This window comes from Brachyistius frenatus, unplaced genomic scaffold (genome assembly GCF_029030835.1).
Source record: "Brachyistius frenatus isolate BFR_SWC_R1_liver_20210118 unplaced genomic scaffold, ASM2903083v1 Contig_3, whole genome shotgun sequence".
In the NCBI taxonomy this organism is placed as follows: Eukaryota; Metazoa; Chordata; class Actinopteri; family Embiotocidae; genus Brachyistius; species Brachyistius frenatus.
This window is the reverse complement of record NW_027210602.1, coordinates 2,012,953-2,032,695: the sequence shown is the minus strand read 5'-3', so window position 1 is coordinate 2,032,695 and position 19,743 is coordinate 2,012,953. Positions and strand designations below refer to the sequence as shown.

At 43.3% G+C, this 19,743-nt stretch overlaps 2 protein-coding genes across 3 annotated transcripts; both read right to left on the bottom strand.

The window, feature by feature from the left end:
• Positions 1 to 754: 754 nt before the first annotated feature.
• Positions 755 to 7,913, bottom strand: tbc1d10ab (TBC1 domain family, member 10Ab). 2 transcript variants are annotated; one of them, XM_069702601.1, is made up of 9 exons: positions 7,221 to 7,913; positions 4,953 to 5,052; positions 4,650 to 4,757; positions 4,124 to 4,230; positions 3,910 to 4,024; positions 3,642 to 3,707; positions 2,984 to 3,173; positions 2,017 to 2,171; positions 755 to 1,818 (listed from the first exon to the last, which is right to left on the bottom strand). In XM_069702601.1, the coding sequence occupies exons 1-9, from the start codon at positions 7,385 to 7,387 to the stop codon at positions 1,414 to 1,416; spliced, it is 1,413 nt and encodes a 470-aa protein (XP_069558702.1). In that variant the 5' UTR covers positions 7,388 to 7,913; the 3' UTR covers positions 755 to 1,413. The 2 variants fall into 2 exon arrangements, with proteins under 2 accessions (XP_069558702.1, XP_069558710.1); XM_069702609.1 differs by lacking the exon at positions 7,221 to 7,913 and adding an exon at positions 6,378 to 6,532.
• A 717-nt stretch (positions 7,914 to 8,630) lies between these two features.
• LOC138623133 (protein phosphatase PTC7 homolog) lies at positions 8,631 to 17,472 on the bottom strand. The gene is made up of 6 exons (XM_069702440.1): positions 16,931 to 17,472; positions 15,100 to 15,279; positions 13,872 to 14,070; positions 12,037 to 12,160; positions 11,802 to 11,931; positions 8,631 to 11,372 (listed from the first exon to the last, which is right to left on the bottom strand). Exons 1-6 carry the CDS (start codon positions 17,130 to 17,132, stop codon positions 11,314 to 11,316), a joined length of 894 nt encoding a protein of 297 aa, XP_069558541.1. The 5' UTR covers positions 17,133 to 17,472; the 3' UTR covers positions 8,631 to 11,313.
• Positions 17,473 to 19,743: the final 2,271 nt, after the last annotated feature.

The window sequence follows — 19,743 nt, the reverse complement described above, 5'->3', positions numbered from 1 at the left end:
AGTCAGAGCTGAACGGACACACTTGTAAACTGTGTGTCTGCGAATTAGTGTGACTGAAACTAGCCAAGCAGGATAGATTAAAAAAAAATAATTTTTTTTTAAATGTCTACGTTGGCAACGTAGTGACTAACGCGGATGAAAAGGAAGACTGTAAAAGGCAAAGCGCTCCAGGTAAGACCTCATCGATCGAGACAAAATCAGACTTCATTTAAAAACAAAGCAGATTTATCAGCGCTCCGCTTTTCAGAGGTAAAGAGCAGCAGGAGCTGTTAACCGCGAGCAAGTACGGTTCGGCCCTACGACGCCGTCAGCGTAACGCTCCCGCCGGTTTAAAGGGATGCGGATAGTTTGAAGTGGGGACGTGCGACGGACTTTTCAGCAGTCGGTGATCAACGTGAAGTCGACGGAGGTCCCCAGTTTGGAGAAGCAGTCAACCGCAGCAGCACGAGGCTAAACAACGTGCTGCTGCGGACGGAGCCGGCAATAAATCATACTCTAATCCCCTAAAAATGAAATCTATTCCAGTTTAAGTGCGCGTTGTGTTTCCAATATTTCCACAGCTTTGCCAGCCTGTTGGACAGCCCGATATGAGGGAAGTGAACTTGTTATATCACTTTATTCCACCAGACTCACTTCAAGAAAACAATCATTTTACCCTTGCAGAACATGAAAGTCGCTGGTCTTTGCCTCGGTCAGTCAGGTTTCCTTTAGTTGTCGTGTGACTGGTGTTTGATCGGGTTGGTTCGGAGGCTCGGATAAATCAGTGAAAATATTCTAAATATTGTGCACATTTAAACTGATGTTAAATGTTTTGAGGGGACTTTTTTTTTTTTTTTTTTTTTTTTAAAGGTGGTTCAAATATGTTTTATTGCTGACCCTCATCTACAGCAGTACTTTACTTAGTACCCCCCCCCCCCTACTGCAGGTTGTGCACTGACTATCGATAAGTACCTCCTACGATCCCGCCTTAAAAAAAAAAAAAAATCCTAACTATCCCTTTAAAACCCCACTGAGTGGGTGCAAAGTGCACAGAGTCGCCATCTGCTGCTGCTCCCTGGAAATTACATGTCTGAGTTCCATTACGTTTAAAAATTGACTACACATGAATGCTAAATGTTCACGACTGTATCATTAAGCTTAAAAAAGGCCCAGTCACTGTAAAACCTGAAATAATGAAATACACTGAGAATGTGTTGAGTGTTACAGCAGCTGCTTAGCAGTCTGAATAATGTTGGAAAAGATTTCTGTCTGGAGTGCGGTGACTGTAAAAATAGTAAAACTCTCAGTTACGACCGCGACGGCCGATGAAGTTGATCAGGTCGCTGGCAACTGCGACTGAAAACTGTGACGGGTGTCGCCGCTAAGTCAGAGCTGCGTGGAAGGATTCCCGTTTCCGAGCCGGTGTTGTCCCTGCTACAGGTAAGTGTCGTGCTCTGCGCTGCTCAGACTCTCTCTGGACCCGCGTACGGTCACGTGGTTGACGAGGGGTGAAGGGTCGCGGGGAGGAGGGGACGGGTTAACCGTCTCCACCGGCGGGAGGAACGTTTTCTTTCGGCTGTCCTCTTTGGTCTTTCTACCTCCCTTGATGCCTTCCGCTTGCTCCCCGCCCGTCTTGGGTGCCGGAGGAGACTCCACGATGATGGTCGGTCTCTGTCTCAGGTCCTGTCGGCTGGGTGGCTCGGCAGCCATGACGGCCTTGGCCCCGTGCATCCTGGGAGGAGACTTGCAGTTTAGGTCTCCGTGAGTCTCCTTCCAGCGCCGCAGCTGAGCGTGGTGTTCCTTCTCTATGTCTTTCTCGGACACGGGCAGCTCTATAATCTGAAACACGGACAGATGACAAGCGCGAGCCACACGTGAGGTAACGCGTGGGTTATCGGTTGAAGTGTTCCGGCACATTACAGCTTTAAACCCCCCCCCCCCCCTCACTCGACCTCAGCGGGGCAAAGTGCAAGAGGGACGCCGAGCGCGCAGCAGGCGCAGTTTTAAAAACGACAGAATGGATAAGAAACACAATACCTCATTCACCAGGAAGCCTTCCTGCATGTACTGTTGCCGTATGGCTCGCAGCAGCTCCATTGTCTCATAGAGACCTTGGCAGGCCTTCAGCTTCTCCTGGGATCCCAACATGCATTTCAGGAGAACGAGGCCCACTCTGAAGAGGATCTTCACTCCTGAGAACAGTGAGATCAACATGCAGCTTGAGCAGCAGGCTTCGTGTGAACAGAGGCTGGATATGGTGCTGCAGACCGGTTGATTGCTGTGAACAGTGCCGATTTAAATACTCCGGGCTTATTGGATTTGGGCTAAAAAAAAGTGCAACATTCATGGACTGTCTTTTGGGGCCCGGTAGCGGCAGCAGCGCTTCCTGCCCGTTTTTGAGGTTAGTCATCCCCTCCTTCCTCGACACGTCACCGCTTGATCACGGAGCAGCTACATAACACGACAGTAAATGTTACTTTCCGAGCTCACAACAAGCTTCTCTGCTATCGTTACGCAGCAGATCCTTATGGCTACTGCAGAGTGAAATATACCAAGATACCTTATCTGTCGAGAAGCAGTACGGCTGGCTGCGCATCGTTTTTTTTAAAAAACCCTTCAAAACATTTCGTTTTGTCCATCGATTGAAGACCACACTGATATAAATGCAGGTGTTTTGAACGATTTCTGTCTCTCCATTTTCCTGGAAACTTTGATTTCTTCTAGCCTATTGATTCATTTGGCGTATTTTGCTGTGGCATTTTGCACTTCGCACCGTAAACGCTCCAATGAATCAAACAAACAAACAAACAGCCAAAAGCCGCATCACGCAAAGCTGCCGCCTACGAGCCGAAACTAATTTCCCCTCAAGGTTCGAGCCGCTGAAATGACATCGATTCTACCAGGACACGATCTCTGTAAAAGTGACTGATCAGCTCAGGGGAAAACATTTTGGATTTGTTTACGCTATTTGCCATGTGACAAAATATTTTGTGTGGCGCCTCACCCTCACAAAGGAACATGTCCCAGACTCGCAGCACCGAGACCCACGGCAGAGTCCTCGAGAAGGCACACATGAACCACTCGGTCATGTACAGGATGGGCTCCAGCTTGTGCTTCTTCAAGTGCCTGTGGGCCACAGGAGACACCCGCCGCAGCAGCGCGTACAGGATCTCCCCGTCCAGCTGGATCGCCTCCTGTGGAGACGACGTGGAACAGCAGTCGGTCGGGATTCGAGAGAGAGAGAGCAGACTACTTGTATTCTTTGCCTAATCTGATTGTGTGATTATCTCGTCCTTGTAGACTCGTCACCTCCTCGTGGTATTAGGTCGGCAGCATATCAGTCCCAAGCTAGAGACACACTGGCCACAGAGGTCTGACACCCTCCGTAGCCACGGATACCAGCAGCAAGCTGAACAACAAGGAAGCTCGGACTCTATAAACTGAAACCGACACGCAGCTTATTTTCGAGGTGTCCGTTTTTTTTTGTTTTGGCAAAGAGTCAGTCCAGTAAGGAGTCTTCGCAAAAATAATGTGGGTGTAGGTTAAACAACGTGTTCATTTTATACCTACATGAAGATAATCCGTTCAGGTAGACAATATTTGACGAGCTGACCGGTGAATATATAATGTTGTTACGCTCTGAAGCTCTTCTCATGACATACCAGTCCTGTACTGTAATATCCAGGAAGATACTTTTCACAAAGCTGGACAAGAACCCAGAAAGCATCCTGGGACAAAGACAAGAAATGAGTCGTTTAGTACAGCATCACGTGGTGTAAAGTAAACCGTTTCGATAAAGACGGAAAATGTTGACAGAAAAATTGCACTTTGGTGAATAATGTGCAAAAAGTCATCTGAGAATTTACACTTCTGTCACTCTTTGTAGCCGTATCATTAGAGCAGCAGTTTTATGTGCGTTTATGAGTTCACCTCAGCTGGCATATGCATCAGGAGTACAGCAGCAATGGGAGCCTGAGCCTGACAATAACCCTCTTCAGGTCGGTGCAGAGTATAAGCCTTCAGCACTCGGAGCAGGTCCTGCTGCCTGCATGTAAAAACATACGTAAACTATACTGCGACTAATGTTCAGCCGCATTAACACAAAAATATGAATCATCATAGGCCACCAGAAAGAATTGCATACCCATGTCCTCCTCTCGCTGCAAACATTTCGTGGAAGGGGAACTGTCGGTGAAGGTCCCTCTCAATGATGTCAACCCATTTGGGATCCCCTGGCTGCTGGTCCAGTTCCTAAAACACACAGTTTATTCAGTTTTTGCAACATTGCTTGTCACATCTGTGAATAATTTCTTCTTTAGTTTAAAGCAATTTCGTTCTGGAACTTAAAACCTCAGCTAAGTTATGAGCCTTGAACTCCACATAATGTCACACATGTACAATTATACTTTCCCCCCAAACTTAGCTACTGTTGCTGTATTTGAATTTTGATTCCCGAGTTCACACAAAAGAAAACAAAGGCAGGAATTTTATTTCTTCTGTAGATGACGATGGTCAACTGTAAACGTTTCTTGTGACAGTCTGCAAGTAGATCTGATTAAAAGAAGCCGCACATAGCTGAATGACAACTTCTACAATGCAGAAAGATAGCAGTTTCATATTTGTGTGTGTGTGTGTGTGTGTGTGTGTGTGTGTGTGTGTGTACCACTGACCTCGAACTTGCCCTGGTTTTGTTCCCTTTTCACTTTGGCCCCGGTGAGGTATAGCCAGGCCCGGCCCCGCAGCGACGGAGGGATCCCCTTCTGACAGCGCTCCTTCACCTGTTTATTCAACATGTGTACATTTACTCAAGAGTCCGCTGGCAGCGAAAGTAAAAGCAAGACACATTTTTTTTTAGAGATAATCAATACAAAAACTGGCATAATGAGGCAATGGTTATGTTTTCCAGCTCAGTTTTTGAAATTTATTAAGTGCAGTGATAATAACAGATGCAATTTACAGTTTCTAAAGCCGACCTTTTTGTGTTTTTTGGCCATCCATTTGTCCCAGCTGTTGAGCATCTCCAGCCATTTTGCCTCCCGCTGCCTCAACACGTCGATGGGTATCTCTCCCACACTGTAGGGACAGAAGACGACAGCGGCTGTACTTTACTCTGTCACGTCTCTGTACTGATGTTGGGGGAATCCTGTCATATGAGGAGGGCGGGACAGCGGCTCATCTCTTCCTTGTACATGCAGGAAACCTAGCCTCGGACAAAGCAGTTGAACACTTGACATCGACAGCCAAGTAAAAGGAAAACAGGAAGCTGTGTGAGAACTTTCCCCTCGTTCACTTCACTTCAGCCTCCCAACGCAAAACATTCACCAATATCCCGCTTCACTCACAGAGGTGTCGCTTGATTTACAGCTTTTGCACTACAAATGTTAAAGGGAGACGACAAGTTGTCAGTCACGCTAATCTTATCTAACTAATAATCCCACACAACAAGACAAGGACAATTTGCATTGTGTTTAAAACAGAACAAAACCAGCCTAGTTTGACCAGTTATTCAAGTGTTCACCATTTATTCCAAGTCAAAGCTCTTTGTTTATAAAGCACATTCAAAACAAAAAAAACTTCCTGCAAAACTTTTAATTTCAAGGCAAAGTCCAAGACCAGTTTTAAGAGCCAGCGAGGAAGATACCTTAAAACAATGCAATGTTTACTCATGACTCTTAAACTCACTGTGTAATAATAACAACCCCGCAACGATTATTACAGAAACAACTGAAAAAAAAAAGACGTCAAAATGTACCTTTTTTTTCGGTCCCCTCTGGTACCGGGCAGAGATTAACGGGGACTTACTGATGGATCTGCACCACAAAGCTGGGAACCACCGGCCAAGACATTAAAACACCCGGCAGCTCCAGAACAAAAGAGCTCTCACACAGGAAATTACGAGGGTTTAGAAATCCCGGGACGTAAGAATGGGTAAATCCATCGAGTCCCTTCACAACAGACCTTTTCAAAATCAATTCAATACCTATCGTGTACTATTCCATAAAGAGGCCAATGAAGAGAAGGTGATCTCTCTCTTTTGGTAATTTACTTTCATCTTTGCCTTTTAATAACTACATACAGGACAGTTTTCATCCTCATGCATTTGAAAAAAAAAAAAAAAAACTGTCCAACTGGAAAAGTGACTCTAAAACTGCTCACAACTCGTAAACACATGCAGCCAGCGACAATGTCAAGAAGTCACGAGTAGACGCAGTTTCACTTTGAAGTGCGGAGGGTCATAAACAGACTGCCACTACGACTTGTACAGAAGTCCAGAGTCAGGAAACCTGAAGGGAAAATCACCCCTCACACCCTGGATATAACATAGTCCAGCTTCCACCAGACGTGAAAACAGTTTTCTGTCTCTCGCCTTCACCCGAAAGAACAATTAAATCACTCACCTGTCACTGTCAAATATTCACTATATCCTAGCAGGCTGTACAAAATATAGACAAGCATGCATGTACTGTAAATGACCACAAAGCGTAATTCATTCTCAACACATCTAATATTTATTTCAGTACTCACTGAACCTAAAACTTTGCACTACTTGTATAAAATCAATGATTCCTTTGATTCGATTGAACTGTGTATACCAACATCTATGCACAATTGTAAATTTCAGCACTTTACTGCAAAAAATATTTAAGTATTTAAGTAAAAAAAAAAAAAAAATAGGGATTTGCACATGGTTGTGAGGTACAAGTACAAACCAACCACCACCAGTCAACCTTTACATACTTATACAGACGTTGCCAGTTGTTATCTTGTTTTTGGGTTCTGTCCTATTTTCGTTTGTTACTTTAACTTGTTTTAATCTTTGATTATTTTGATGTCTGTTGTTGAATGTGCACTGAAAGCTGCTGCATACCAAAGCAAATCACTGGTGTTGTAATAACATAATAACTCGGCCAATAAATCTGATTCGGATACGAGAGACAGGCTGGGAACTACTGGTGTCATAAAATTAAACTATACATCAGGGTAAAACAATAAATAAAAAATCAATTCGCCAACTATTCCCCAGTCTGGACTCATCTAAACCTTTTGTTTTTTTTTCTTTCCCCCCGCATGCTCACAAATTCAGTTTAAGCTGTCTGCGACTTTGTTTGTTTACGTTCACCGTCTTTAACCCAACTAAAAATGAAACAACAACAACAATAACAACAACGAGGCAGCGTGCGGAAACATTCACAAAACGCTGCGCCGTACGAGAGGACATCTTCGGCGGTACGACTGCTTACGAGTCTGCGGCGTCCTGCTGGGCTCCTCCCGTGAATCCGTACTTGTCCACCTGGACGTCTCCGGGGACGTCGCCGCCGTTTACCTCCGGGTCGGGTCCGTCCGAGCCGCCTTTCCCGTCGTCCGTCAGCTTCTCCGCGAGTCCATTGCCCTGCTCGGTCTTGGCCATTTACTCAACATTTACCTTTCAGCGGAAGCCCAACGACGTGTCCACGTAACTCCGGACGTGTCTCGAAGAGGACACCTCAACGGTCTCCATGAAGTCGCGCGCTGCTTTTCACCTGCGAACCGACCGGTCACGGCTAGCGACGGTTGCTAAGGAAGATTTGCTGCCCGGCTCGCTAATGCTAAAACCGACACTTTAGGGGAGTTTGTTTCGTTGGTAAACCTCCTCGCGTTGGCCACATAATCAAGGTCCCGAGTCGCAGAATAATGCCCCTGGAACTGGGCGAACTATTTAAGCGCCAAACGTAGCGATTTCGATCTTTTTTTTTTTTTTTAGCCCCGGGTCTGCTTGCTAACTCCGAAGTTGACAGGCGAGCGTTAAACAGCTGTCAGCTGACACACACGCGCACGCGCACACGCACGCACGCACACACACACACTATTGGATGCAGAATCTCTGCTGTCAGCAGGTTAGCTGCCGGCTACGAGGAAGAGGAGCCGCCTGGAGGAGATTAGTAAACAAAACATCCTCTGCATCCTGTGGGTTTTTCTAGCGCCACCTACTGCTGGAAATCACGTGTTCAGGCGCAGCCGTGTGTATCACATGCAGTAGTTATCAAATAACTCTTTGATCTGATAAAAAAAAAAAAAAAAAAGGGCTGCAATTATTTCGTAGATTGACAGCAAATTAATTGCCAGCTCATTTGATAATCGACTAATCGTTTTTAAGTCATTTAATAAATAAATAAATAAATGATAAAAGTCTCGTTTCAATTTCTGAAATGTAAATATTTTGTGGTTCCTTTATTCCTCCATGATGATACACTGAATATCTTTGGCTCCTGAACTGTGAGGCTATTTTAGGTTTTCCCTTCGGCTTTGGAAACGTTTTACCATTTCCTGACTTTTAAAAGCCCAGAGAGCTAATCGATTAATTGAGAAAATAATAAAACAAGATTATTTGACAATGAAAATATTTCATTATTTCCAAGTCTTAATCTAAAAGTAGCTTCAGGCTACAGAGTAAGAGAGCTCACTTTACCACCTCAGTTCACCTGCTGTATTACTTTTATTTCCTTGTCCTGATTCAATATTTCCGCCAACAGTAGAAAATTATACCAAAGTAAAATAGAAAATAGGGATAATCTCAGTCAATTCCTGGGAAAAACACACCTCCTGAGCCATTTTTAAAACATTTGGCATCCAATGTTGATAATAATAATGTAGACAAAATTCACTACGACAAGTTTAGTATAAATACTAGATTCTTTATTTAAATATTGTACATATTTTAAAACATATTTACATAAATTAGACCTGCATTGTTACACTGTAGACATAAGTGTATCTTTCACACGCTTGCTGGAAGGTGGACAATCAGACCATACAAACTGCAGAAGCACCTTTGCAGGAGAGAAAAAAGAGGGCGGGGGCACACTTCGTTTACATCAAACACTGGGCAACACGACGGAGACGGGACAAGCTTGCAATGACAGGAAAGGCCTCTTGATTACAGGTCTAGCTATTTGTTAAGGCTGAAATTTTGCTCACCCTCATACTGCAAGTTCACGACGACTCCTTCTATAAAGGGGTGACAGCTCTGTCAAATATAGGGCTATTTTTGAATAACACAAGTTAAGAACCTTTTTACACAAACCATTAAGGACAAGAACTGATTACGACTTTGAGAAAATTGTTGGAAATTGTTGTAAAATGGTGCCAGTAGCAAAACCACACAAAGAACAGTGCAGACAGCGGGACACATAATATTCAAATAATAGTCTCCAGTATCCTGTATCGCTTAAGCGAGACCAGTCAAATTTGAATCGATGTAAAATGTGTTCATTGTAGAACATAAGGTTTTTCAGTTGTTGTACTGCTGCCTCATCGTATGTTTGAGCTGTCTGTGCGCGAATGCAAAATACACGGATTCAACTCTGGATTCAACTCTGCAGCTGTATTATTTTTTACCATGGTTGTTACATGAACAATATAGTGACGATACTGGTCTCCACCAACCCACAGGGCCCTAATCATGTATTTATATATGGCTTTCCTTCTTTGGTTCTTTTAACCTGTCTTATACGTAGAGAAAACCAGTCACATGTAACTTAAACCAGGAATATGATACAACTTCGGGAATAGACAACACACTCTGAACATTTCCACCAATACTTCGCTTGGGCCATCACACCCGATTCTGAGCACATGCAGCTTAAAGTATTGCTGTATGATGTTTGTGTCAACAAAGCATAACAGAAATACACAAAGAAAATGTGTCTTTGGTGCACGTGCTTTGAAACTCTAAAAACTTTGTCCAAACCGTGTGGGGTGAGGCGTCAGACAAAGCATGAGCAGAACACCATTACTGTATCAGTGTCTTCGATTAATGTAATTTGGTGAAATCCAGCACACACGTTTACGCACAGTCATCATAATCATGGTGAGCATGTTCATGTAAATCATATGCGTCATGTACCGACATCCGAGTTACAAAAGGAGAAGCAGCAAACTAATGAGAGGGGAAATAAGGAACTAACAAATAAAAACAAATCTGAACCACACACCCACACCCACACCTACACACACACACCCACCCACCCACACACACCTACACACACACACACACACACACACACACATTTTAAGATAGCTGGATCTATTAGTCATCCATCACACTCAATGTCAGCAGCAGACGCTTCAATCTGTTACTTTTAAAACAAAATAATGTTAAAAAAATACATCTTTTCCTTTAAATTTCTTCCTGACCCATCATTGCAATTGTAAGCATTCCCAGATGCTAGCTTTAGCTTTGTGAGATAACAAATATTAACATTAAATACAACACGTACTCCAAGAACAACTTTTCACATGTATGCCGCACACGCACACTTTTTTTTAAACATCCTTTTTACCACACAGCTGCTGCAGCGATCAATCTCAGCTTGTTCATTTCGGCAGAGTGAGAAGTGTGGTACCGAAGGAGCTCACTTCAAGATTAATATCGTATACGAAAAAATAGATATTTATGAATGCATGTGTATATCCTCCACAATAGTAACGAAGTAGCTCTTTGCTTTAACCAAACCAAAGACGACAGTAAGGCCAGAGCGCAGCCCAAAAAAAAAAACGCAAAAATATTTACAACTTATCAGGATGTGTGCACCGACAGTTTCCTCAGCCAAGTGACAAAACCTGATTAACCTTCAAGTGAAAGCTTGAACAAGTGTTACGGTTTCTCTTTACGGATTTCTTCGATTTGCGCTAGTTTGCCCTTCCATCGTTCACATTCCCAAACCCGAGACACCAAAAACCAACGCTTACTTTTCGTTCTTCGAAATCAATTATTCCCAACATCAACCATCTCGGTCTAATCTGTACACTTTGTTCAAAGACATTTATAAGGGACAGATTAAGCTGAACGACAAAAACGGATAGCCAGGTTGAATAGTCAACTCTAAAACTACTCTCTGAATGAGCCAAACCCATGGCTTACACCTTGTTATATCACCTTTTTTTTTAACACAAGAAGGCGACCAGATTTCAAAGCCATTGGTTAATGGGTCTTTTAGTCGCATCGCAGTGAGACACGGGAGACCGAAAGGCATCCGTCAGCCCGTCGTTCTCGGCCTCCTGCATCATGATCAACATGAAAATGCCCGGGCGGGTGGGCGGGCAGGCAGGCAGGCAGGCAGGCAGCCAGCCCTCAACCGTTGGAGCACCAAAACGAGACAGAGAAAGAAAACAAAATGTCACACAGGTGGATGTCTGCAGCGCTGTGTGCAGAGTGTGTGTATCGTGTTGGAGGGCCTCCCCCGTCAGCCCACAAGACGCAGTGCATTTTGGGAGGGGCTGCAGGTGGAAGACTCAGGCAGGCGGCATGGAAGGATCAGCCCCAGAGAAGCCCTCTCACACAGACACCCTTCGTTTTTAGTCTGTATATTCAGCCACAATGGACAGCAGTACCGTGATATCATCAGGCTTCCCACCTGCAGGACAAGAACAAAGATCATGTAAAGAAGGCCCTTTTTTCTTTAGTCAGCACAAGCAGAGACAAATTTACGGTGTGAATGCAGAAAAAAAAAAAAAAAACACTCCACTAGTGTCTTTTATGACTAATTATCAGAAACAATTTGCAAATTGAAGAAGGAAATCCACAAAATATTTGCAATATGCATCCTCTTCATTTATATTGCATTCATATTTAATGTACTTCATAATATCTTGTAATAATTATGACATATCCAATTCTCTAAAACATATCCACTTCAGATATTTGTACAACTAAAGCAAACATCTGTTGGATGTTTTGATGAAGAAGGAAAAAGCTTTTAATAAGATCCGAGTTACTTGCGTGTGTAAATCACGGTGGTTTAAAAGGGACAAAACAACAAGCCCCTGAAATCCAGAACACGTACCTCGTACATTCAGACCGTTGTCACAGGCAAACTGTGCAAAAGGGGACATATAGTTGGGGTCATAGGCAAGATTGTGAGCCTGCTTTGCAATGCTCTGTGCAGTCTGCAGGATGCTGTCGTAGTTTGTAGTCTGAAAGGAACACAAATAAAAAGCATTCAAATGTAAAATATGTAAATTAGTTTTTTTTTTTTCTTCATCGCATGTACAAATAAGATCAATATCCAGAGGTGACACCTTGAGTTTTTTGAGTTCCTGAAGAATCATGTAGTCCGGCATGTTGTCAAAGAGCCCGTCTGTTGCTGTTAAGATGATGTCACCGAGCTGCACGTCAAACGAGGAGCTGTCAGCTGCTTCGGGACTGGAAGAAACGAGGGGGCAGTGAGATCAGTCACATGAGACGTGAAACCAGAGCAAGAAGCACCTGAGCTGCTGGCGACAAGTTTCCAATTCGGAATTAAGCACGTCAGGAATCACTCTGCCAAATCTGGAAAGGTGGCGGGGTGGCATGTGCGTTTAATCGGACAGCTGACTCAAAAGCAGCCTACTCTGTTTGACCTTGCCAGACGCACCGAGGCCGCGCTACTAGCTGGCGCCACACTCAAGACTCAAGTTTTATTTCCTGGGAGCCGTATGTTCCTGCCAAATCTTGGGGGAGGTTTATTTTAGGTTGGCATACCACAGAGCTATAAATGTACCTTAAAAAGAACGCTAACCTGTTAAATCTTGGAATTTCATCACACTTCAGAAGAACAACATTAAACCAGTGTAAAAAGGAATCCAAAAACAAGACTCCAAGGCTGCTCCGAAAGGATTATAAGAAGGTTTATCCCTTGTTAATAAGGTGGCCATTGCCAGAATCAAATTGTGACACCACGTGGCAAGCCTGCATGCAGGCAACAATGAGACTTTTTTTTTTTTTTTTAAACATTCTTGATACTCCTTAGTGCTTGTTTAATCTGAAACTGTTGAAAACACAAATAATCTATCAATATAAATCCATAAAGAGTGGCTTGGGGGTGTTGCTATCAGGATTAGCAAAAACCCAGATAATCATTGAGCCGGCCGAATTCAATTCACGCAGAAAAAAATAGATGTGAAGCAATAGAGAGAACAAACTTTAATATCCTCTGTGTGTTTGGACTCCCTGTCATCTTGTTGAGAACGGCAACATCCAGTATACGCTCTGGTGTCTGTTAAAGGCTGAACCATAATACACTGAATGAGGCCGTCTGAACCTATAGAATTATGCGATTAGTTTTTAATGGCAGCTTTTCCACAGCATGGGTCTGATGTGCGTCACAATTTACAGATTAGGTGAATTTACAAAAAAAAAAAAGACAAGAAGAAACAGTAAACCCAGACCTGTCTTTGGTGAAACAAGCATTGACAGACAGCCAATGTTTTTATTCAGAAAACATCTGCCGTATAGCTACCACTTCAGATAAATCTCTGAACATGTGCTGATGAGGGAAGTATTTTATTCGGCTGTGGTGATAAAGATAAAGTGTGTTCACCTTAATCACTAAAATGTAAACCAAAACATCAGACTATAAACTGGACAGAGAGGATTTTCTTGCATGTGGGCCACGTATGAAAAGATGTAGTTTTGGTGGTTATGTGGAGACGTGGAATAGTCCCAAGTACATGTGAACACACTTTAGAGCGTCACAACAAAGCAGGTCTTGTTTACTCAAGTGATTGAAAGGTCTTACCTGCAGCTACATTTACCTCCCACAGTGGAGGATAAAGCAAGTTTAAAATAAGTCCAGTTGAATTTAATTGTCTGAACATTTGTTTGGAAGTGAAAATGAAAGTGGTCATGCCCGACATTTCCATTTCAAATCATCATTTAAGCGGCAAAATGCCATGCAGAACCCCGTTTGGGGGTTAAAAACTGATAGTAGCTCGGCTCAACAACGAAAGTTCACAAAGGACAAGTTCACTTTAATTTGTCGGAGCCTCTTTTGTTAAACCACATTGGTGTGTGTATACGATCTAAGTTTTAATATGTTCTGTACATTGCGTTCACGCTGGACTTATGAGGATGTATCCAACACCGACCCACTGACCTGTCACTGAGCACCACCCCCTCAGCCCCCGGCGGAGCGATGGACAGCTGGAAGGGTGTGTTAAAATAATGCTGTTGCTCGTCTGAGCGATGAACCACCTCTCCAGCTCGCACCACCAGGAAGCCAGAGTCACCGAGATTGCACGCGTGTAGCCGGTGACTCCTTCCATCCAGGACCACGATACAGGCTGTGCTGCTCCCTAAAAACCCGGGAGAGTAAAATGTCGGTAAGGTTATGGATACGTATGGAGGGTCAAATTCAAGAGGAGGACAGGAGAAAAGATGTCAATGTGGGAAAAATGTACACTTTGGACAGAATATAATAAAAGAAGCGTTGGCTGATGAGTGTAAGAATGCTGCCCAACCAGTATGTCATGCTTCTAGAGTGAGTAGGAAATATTATGATGCCCTTCACAAATGGCCTCCCGTCAAAGGAGATAAAAACAAACACACAGGTCCTCTCCTTTGCTTGTCCCAGTTCCTCAGCGATTGCAGCGAGCGACAGTCTGTTTAACCTTCAGCGGGGACAGTCGAGCACTGACCTCGTCACAGCTTCCCAAAATAAAAGTAGGCCGTTTGACAAATATAATGGCAGCCCTTCAGTGTTTGCACTAGCTGTGGGTCAGGGTTACTGAGCCTCAAAAGAAAATGTGACCCCGGTATCGTTTTTTTGGCTCTAAAATCTCATCAACCCTCCTGCAGTATCAAATGAACAGATGGATTCCTGAATGTTTGAAGATGCAGTGTGACGTAAAATGTTCAGCCTGTGTACATTTTTGAAGCCCGCGAGGTCACCGAGTTTCACTTTCCAAGTGTCAACTTCATCAAGTTACACAGTTAACTCACTGGTGCTTCATCATTCAGAGGGATGCAAGTTTAGGCCTGAAGCAAATTTCTGTGAAGAAATGCTTCATAATTGGTCGGTTATATCACTACCCATATTATCTGCCTGCTTAGAAGAAGAAATGTGATTTAAATGGAGAAAAGTTCTGTCATGACTTGCAGTATGTTAGGCATCTCTCCAAGCAAGGCCACTACTCACAGTCTGACTCATACTGCAGCCATGTTATTTATTTCTCGAGTATGGTTGTTCAACATAGCTCACTCCACCCGTGACTCTGTGTCTGTGTGTGTGTGTGTGTGTGTGTGTGTGTGTGTGTGTGTGTGTGTGTGTGTGTGTGTGTGTGTGTGTGTCGTCTACGCAGCTCTTTCTGTCTGAGTGCCCTCACCTAGCAGGGGGACTTTGTTCTGTAAAAGCTCGTAGTAACCAGACGTCAGGATGCCCACTGGATTACTGGGAGTGAAGCGGCCCTCCTTCACCAGTCGCTCACAGGTCCTCATTAACGTGGCGGAGAACTGAGATGGGTCGACACCATAGTCCCGCCAACCACCCACCCCATCTGCTACACCTGATTGAGAAAATGGGATTTAGAAAAAAGAAAAAAAAAAGAAGAAGAATTATTTTCTTGTTTTGCTACTCACCCACGCACAAACAAATAGGATGGTTTTTTTTTCCCCACACATGGTGATCATTTAGTTTGATTAAAAGAAAATTAATTATTTGCCAAACAAAAATACCAAATGCAGTTTTTATAACGTCTATACAAATGTGAGGATTTTCTGCTTTCATTCTTCAAATATCTATGAAACAGACCAAACAAGCAACATGCTGACATTTTAGAGCAAACGATATGACCCGACATCATTTAAGCACAATAACTACAGCAGCCGTTACTTCTTTGCCTGTCGAAGGCAACATCACGTCCACGTTTGCAAATCCCTGCTGACGTTCTGTCCCGTCCTTTCTTGCAGGTGACGCTGCTTTGACATTGACTAAAATCGCCCCGTTTGCAGACATTTGTCACCCTGTTAAATATGAATATGTGGGTTTATGAAAGGCTTGAGTCAAGTTTCACTTAGCGCTTCAAATTTAAAACAAGTAAACTATAATTTATCACAATTATTGTATTTCTTGTTGGCAGGTCATGCTTTACCTTTTCACATTCTTCTAATGTCTGTCAGGACAATCCCGCTAACCAATACTGTAAAACCTTACAACAAGCTTCCTTAGTCTCACCTCACTTTATTTAGGTTACAGACTTGCATTGGTATCATTTTCTCTTTTCTTTTAACCAGAGATTTGAATAAGAAACTGAAAACACACCCTGGGATCCCCCCCCAATTTCCACCCTGTACCGCCTTCAATTACAATTATCCAGGCCAGAAGTCAAGGTTGTTTTTTTTTGTCTGAGAAATGTCTGGCAAGACTTTACTACTACACACACACTTCACAACCACGTCATTTCTCTGTGCCTGAAACACCTTGGGGGGAATTTATTATTATTATTATCATCTTCAAATCAGTAGCCCCTCACATTTAAAACTGAACAGTGCATGGAAACTACAAAACACACCGTGCAGGTATCGGCCAAGCCACTTGATTCTTCACTTATTTGTCTGTGCAGGTTTGGGTTGTGTGAGGACAAAGCAATTTCACCCAGCTGCAGCTAGCAGGCTGCTGATGCTGTTAGCAACATGGCTGCCTCCACGCTCAACCATTCTGACCTTTGCGAGACATTTTGTCGTGTTCAGTCAAGAGACGTTTAAACGAGGTCTTTTTTTGTTGTTGTTTTCCCCCCCCAGTCGTGTCCACCTCTAACGAACCTCATTTACGTCGTCTAATTTCACGTGTCTGATATCTTGCATTAAAGCGGCTCATCGAGGTGAAATGTCATCCCGGCGTTTCACCTCAAACTGCACCGCTAATAATCGGCTTTTTAAAATTTATTTATTCGGGGGGGAGGAGAAATGCCACAATTGCAGGTAGCATGCGCGTACTGCGGCTTGTAAGGTCTCCGGCTAACCTGATGACCGCAAACGTGGAGCTGTGGTTTGGTGTGAAGGGTGTGAAGAGGAGGGAGCTGCCGTGTTTTCATCCGAGTGGTCGGTACACGTGCAGCTCACTGAAGGTCACCCGAGCACGCGAGGCTCTCTAAACATGCATGTGTTTGACACCACCACCTCCACCTCCACCACCACCTCCTCCAGAGTCCTCCTTACCCAACACATCGGCGGTCCTGTGCCGCGCGATGAAGCAGGCGTCGTCCCCGTAGCACATCCCTTTCTTCAGGATCCCCTTCCGAAAGTCTTTCCCGAAGCCATAGCTGGCGGTGACCAGGCTGTAGTCCCGACCGTCTGTCTGAGAGAGTCCGCCCAGGACAGCCCTGGCTACCAGTCTGCCATAAGACAATACGGATAACATTCCCCAGCAAGGAGAAACCCCGGTCTTGATTAGAGCCCGAACACCCCTCTCCCTCCTCTCTGTCCCGGACACCTGCCCGTGAGACTACGTCTTCGGATCAAACCCCGGTTGTCTGGGTTTTGTTGTTGTTGTCGTCCGGCCCTCTTCTGTGAAATAGTAACGTAGGCCTTTCCCCCCCCCCCTGGCAGTCGCTGTAAACTCGCATGAAACGCTGCTTGTTAGTCCTGAACTGCTCGGCGAGCCGTTTATGTCTCAGGTGTACATTTCAGAGATGCACTTCCTCCGCTGGGCTCTCGCCCTCCCGACATGTTTCCACCGGACAGAAAGCTGCGAGTACATACGGGTACCTAACCGTTTACAACCGTGACGTCACGGGGAACTCGACGTCCTCCAATGACAAGAGCCGCGTGCCTTGATATGGCTCCTCCCAGCGAAGATGCGAGAGAGAGAGAGAGAGAGAGAGAGAGAGAGAGAGAGAGAGAGAGAGAGAGAGAGAGAGAGAGAGAGAGAGAGAGAGAGAGAGAGAGGATTCCAAGTGCGCATGACTGCCAGTGGCTGCAGGGGGGGGGGGCGTATAAAAACGCCCCTGTCAAGTCGGACGCCGTCGGTGCGTTTGCCACAAGATATTAAAACATCGCAGGAGCGAGGCGGCTGCAGTTGCTCTCCTCCAGTTGCAACGGTGGAGAACCCTCTCTGTGACGACACTACTTTATCCTGATAGGTTTAAAGGTTTAAACTTTTACTGACGTGACGTTTGTTTTTATTCTGAGAAGAGCATTTATCACCTGTAGTTTAATCTCTCCTAATTTATTGACCAGCTCCTTCTGCCGCTCAGGTTTTACATCTGGACACAGACAAAATGTAGTTTTACATTTGGACTCAATCACACTGTAGTTTTACATCTGGACACAGGCACACTGTAGTTTTACATTTGGACTCAATCACACTGTAGTTTTACATCCAGCAAGAAAGCTGTAAAAAGAGGTGGTTTCTATTAAATGTACTTAGATTTAATTGTATGTGTCCAACACTGATGTAAACTGTGTCTGGTCTGTAAATTTTAGAGAGCAACATATTTGGGTGAATAAACAGAGTGTCCGCTCATCAGTCTGAAATATTGAGGTTTACTTATAAGCTTAAAGTACAAACCACAGAGCAGCTGCAGGTTTTTTGCTATCTAATTGGTCTATTCTATCCTGCTTTCTGATTAGTTTATTCTATCCTGCTGTGTGATTGGTCTGATTTATCTTGCTGACTGATTGGTGTATTCTATCCTGCTTTCCCATTCATCTATAATATCATGTGACATCGTGACGTTTTTGCAGCGCAGGCTAAAGTCGGACAAAAGTTCTTACCATCATGCAATGTTGAAAGTCCAGCATGAATAAATAAATAAAAAATTGTAGTACCTTTTTAAAATTTGATTAATGAAATAATATACCAAAAATTCAGTATTCAGGGGATAGCAGATCAATGAGAAAGAGAGTGAGGGATATATCGCACTAGTCGTTGTAATAAAACATAGCATACAGACATTTTTACATTGTTTTGACGGTTTGGTCTTTTTGCTGGAGTCCAAATAGTCGTTTCACATATTTCTCAACATCCTTCAGAAAGACAAAAAAACAATTATTTTTATGGCTACATTTTAATTTGTAGTTTTGCCAACAATATTATCAAATTTATTACAGAAAATAGCTATCTTCTCTTCTGGAATCTCTTTAGGAAACCAAATGCCACATTTTTCCATTATAATATAAATCTTTGAAGAAATATAATAAATGAGTAACCTGCAAAGGTATTGCCAATATTTCTTGGTCTTAGAACAATGCCAAAATAGATGTAAAGCTGTTTCTGGATAGTCATCACAGACAGAACAGCTTGTTTATATTTCTCTTGTTAATTTTCTGCATATAGTGATGGGCACGGCAACATGTGTGAATAATTTCGATGGATTGAATCATATAAGCAATTCAATGTTTATGTGTAAGCATCCAGGCTTGCTTCCAATATATAAATGTGGGATGGGGAGATGTGAGGGTGTAGGAAACATCCTCGCTCATGCTGCTCCAACACTAAATAGCCTAAATAATAACAAATTTTAAAAAAAATGTGAACGTATATATAAATACAGAGTTGAGGTTTCATAAAATGTGACTAATAATGATAAGAATATCCATACTACTATTTGTTTTACTGTAATTCTTATTATTATCAATATTGTTATTATATAATAAAAACAGAGGAGAGCAGAGTTGAGGGAGCAATTCAAACAGCAAGGAATATTCTGAATAAATTCCTAAGTCTTTTTTGAAAGACCACTGGTAGAGTAGCTCGAGCTCTGACAGCATTTTCTGGGTGAGCATGGCTCAAACAATCTTCAGAATTAAGAGAGTAGGAAAATCAAAATTCATGTGGACTCAAGCATTTAATTGTGTGGCTGGAGATAAAAAAAAATAAATAAATACTGTTAAATATAGCAAGGCTGAAAATGAGGGCACATATTACTATAGTAGGCTACTCATGAGAGCAAACAACAGAAAAGGAAAGGAGAAAAACATTATATAGTGGATGAGGGTTGGTCCTACTAAACAGGCTAATAAATAAGCAT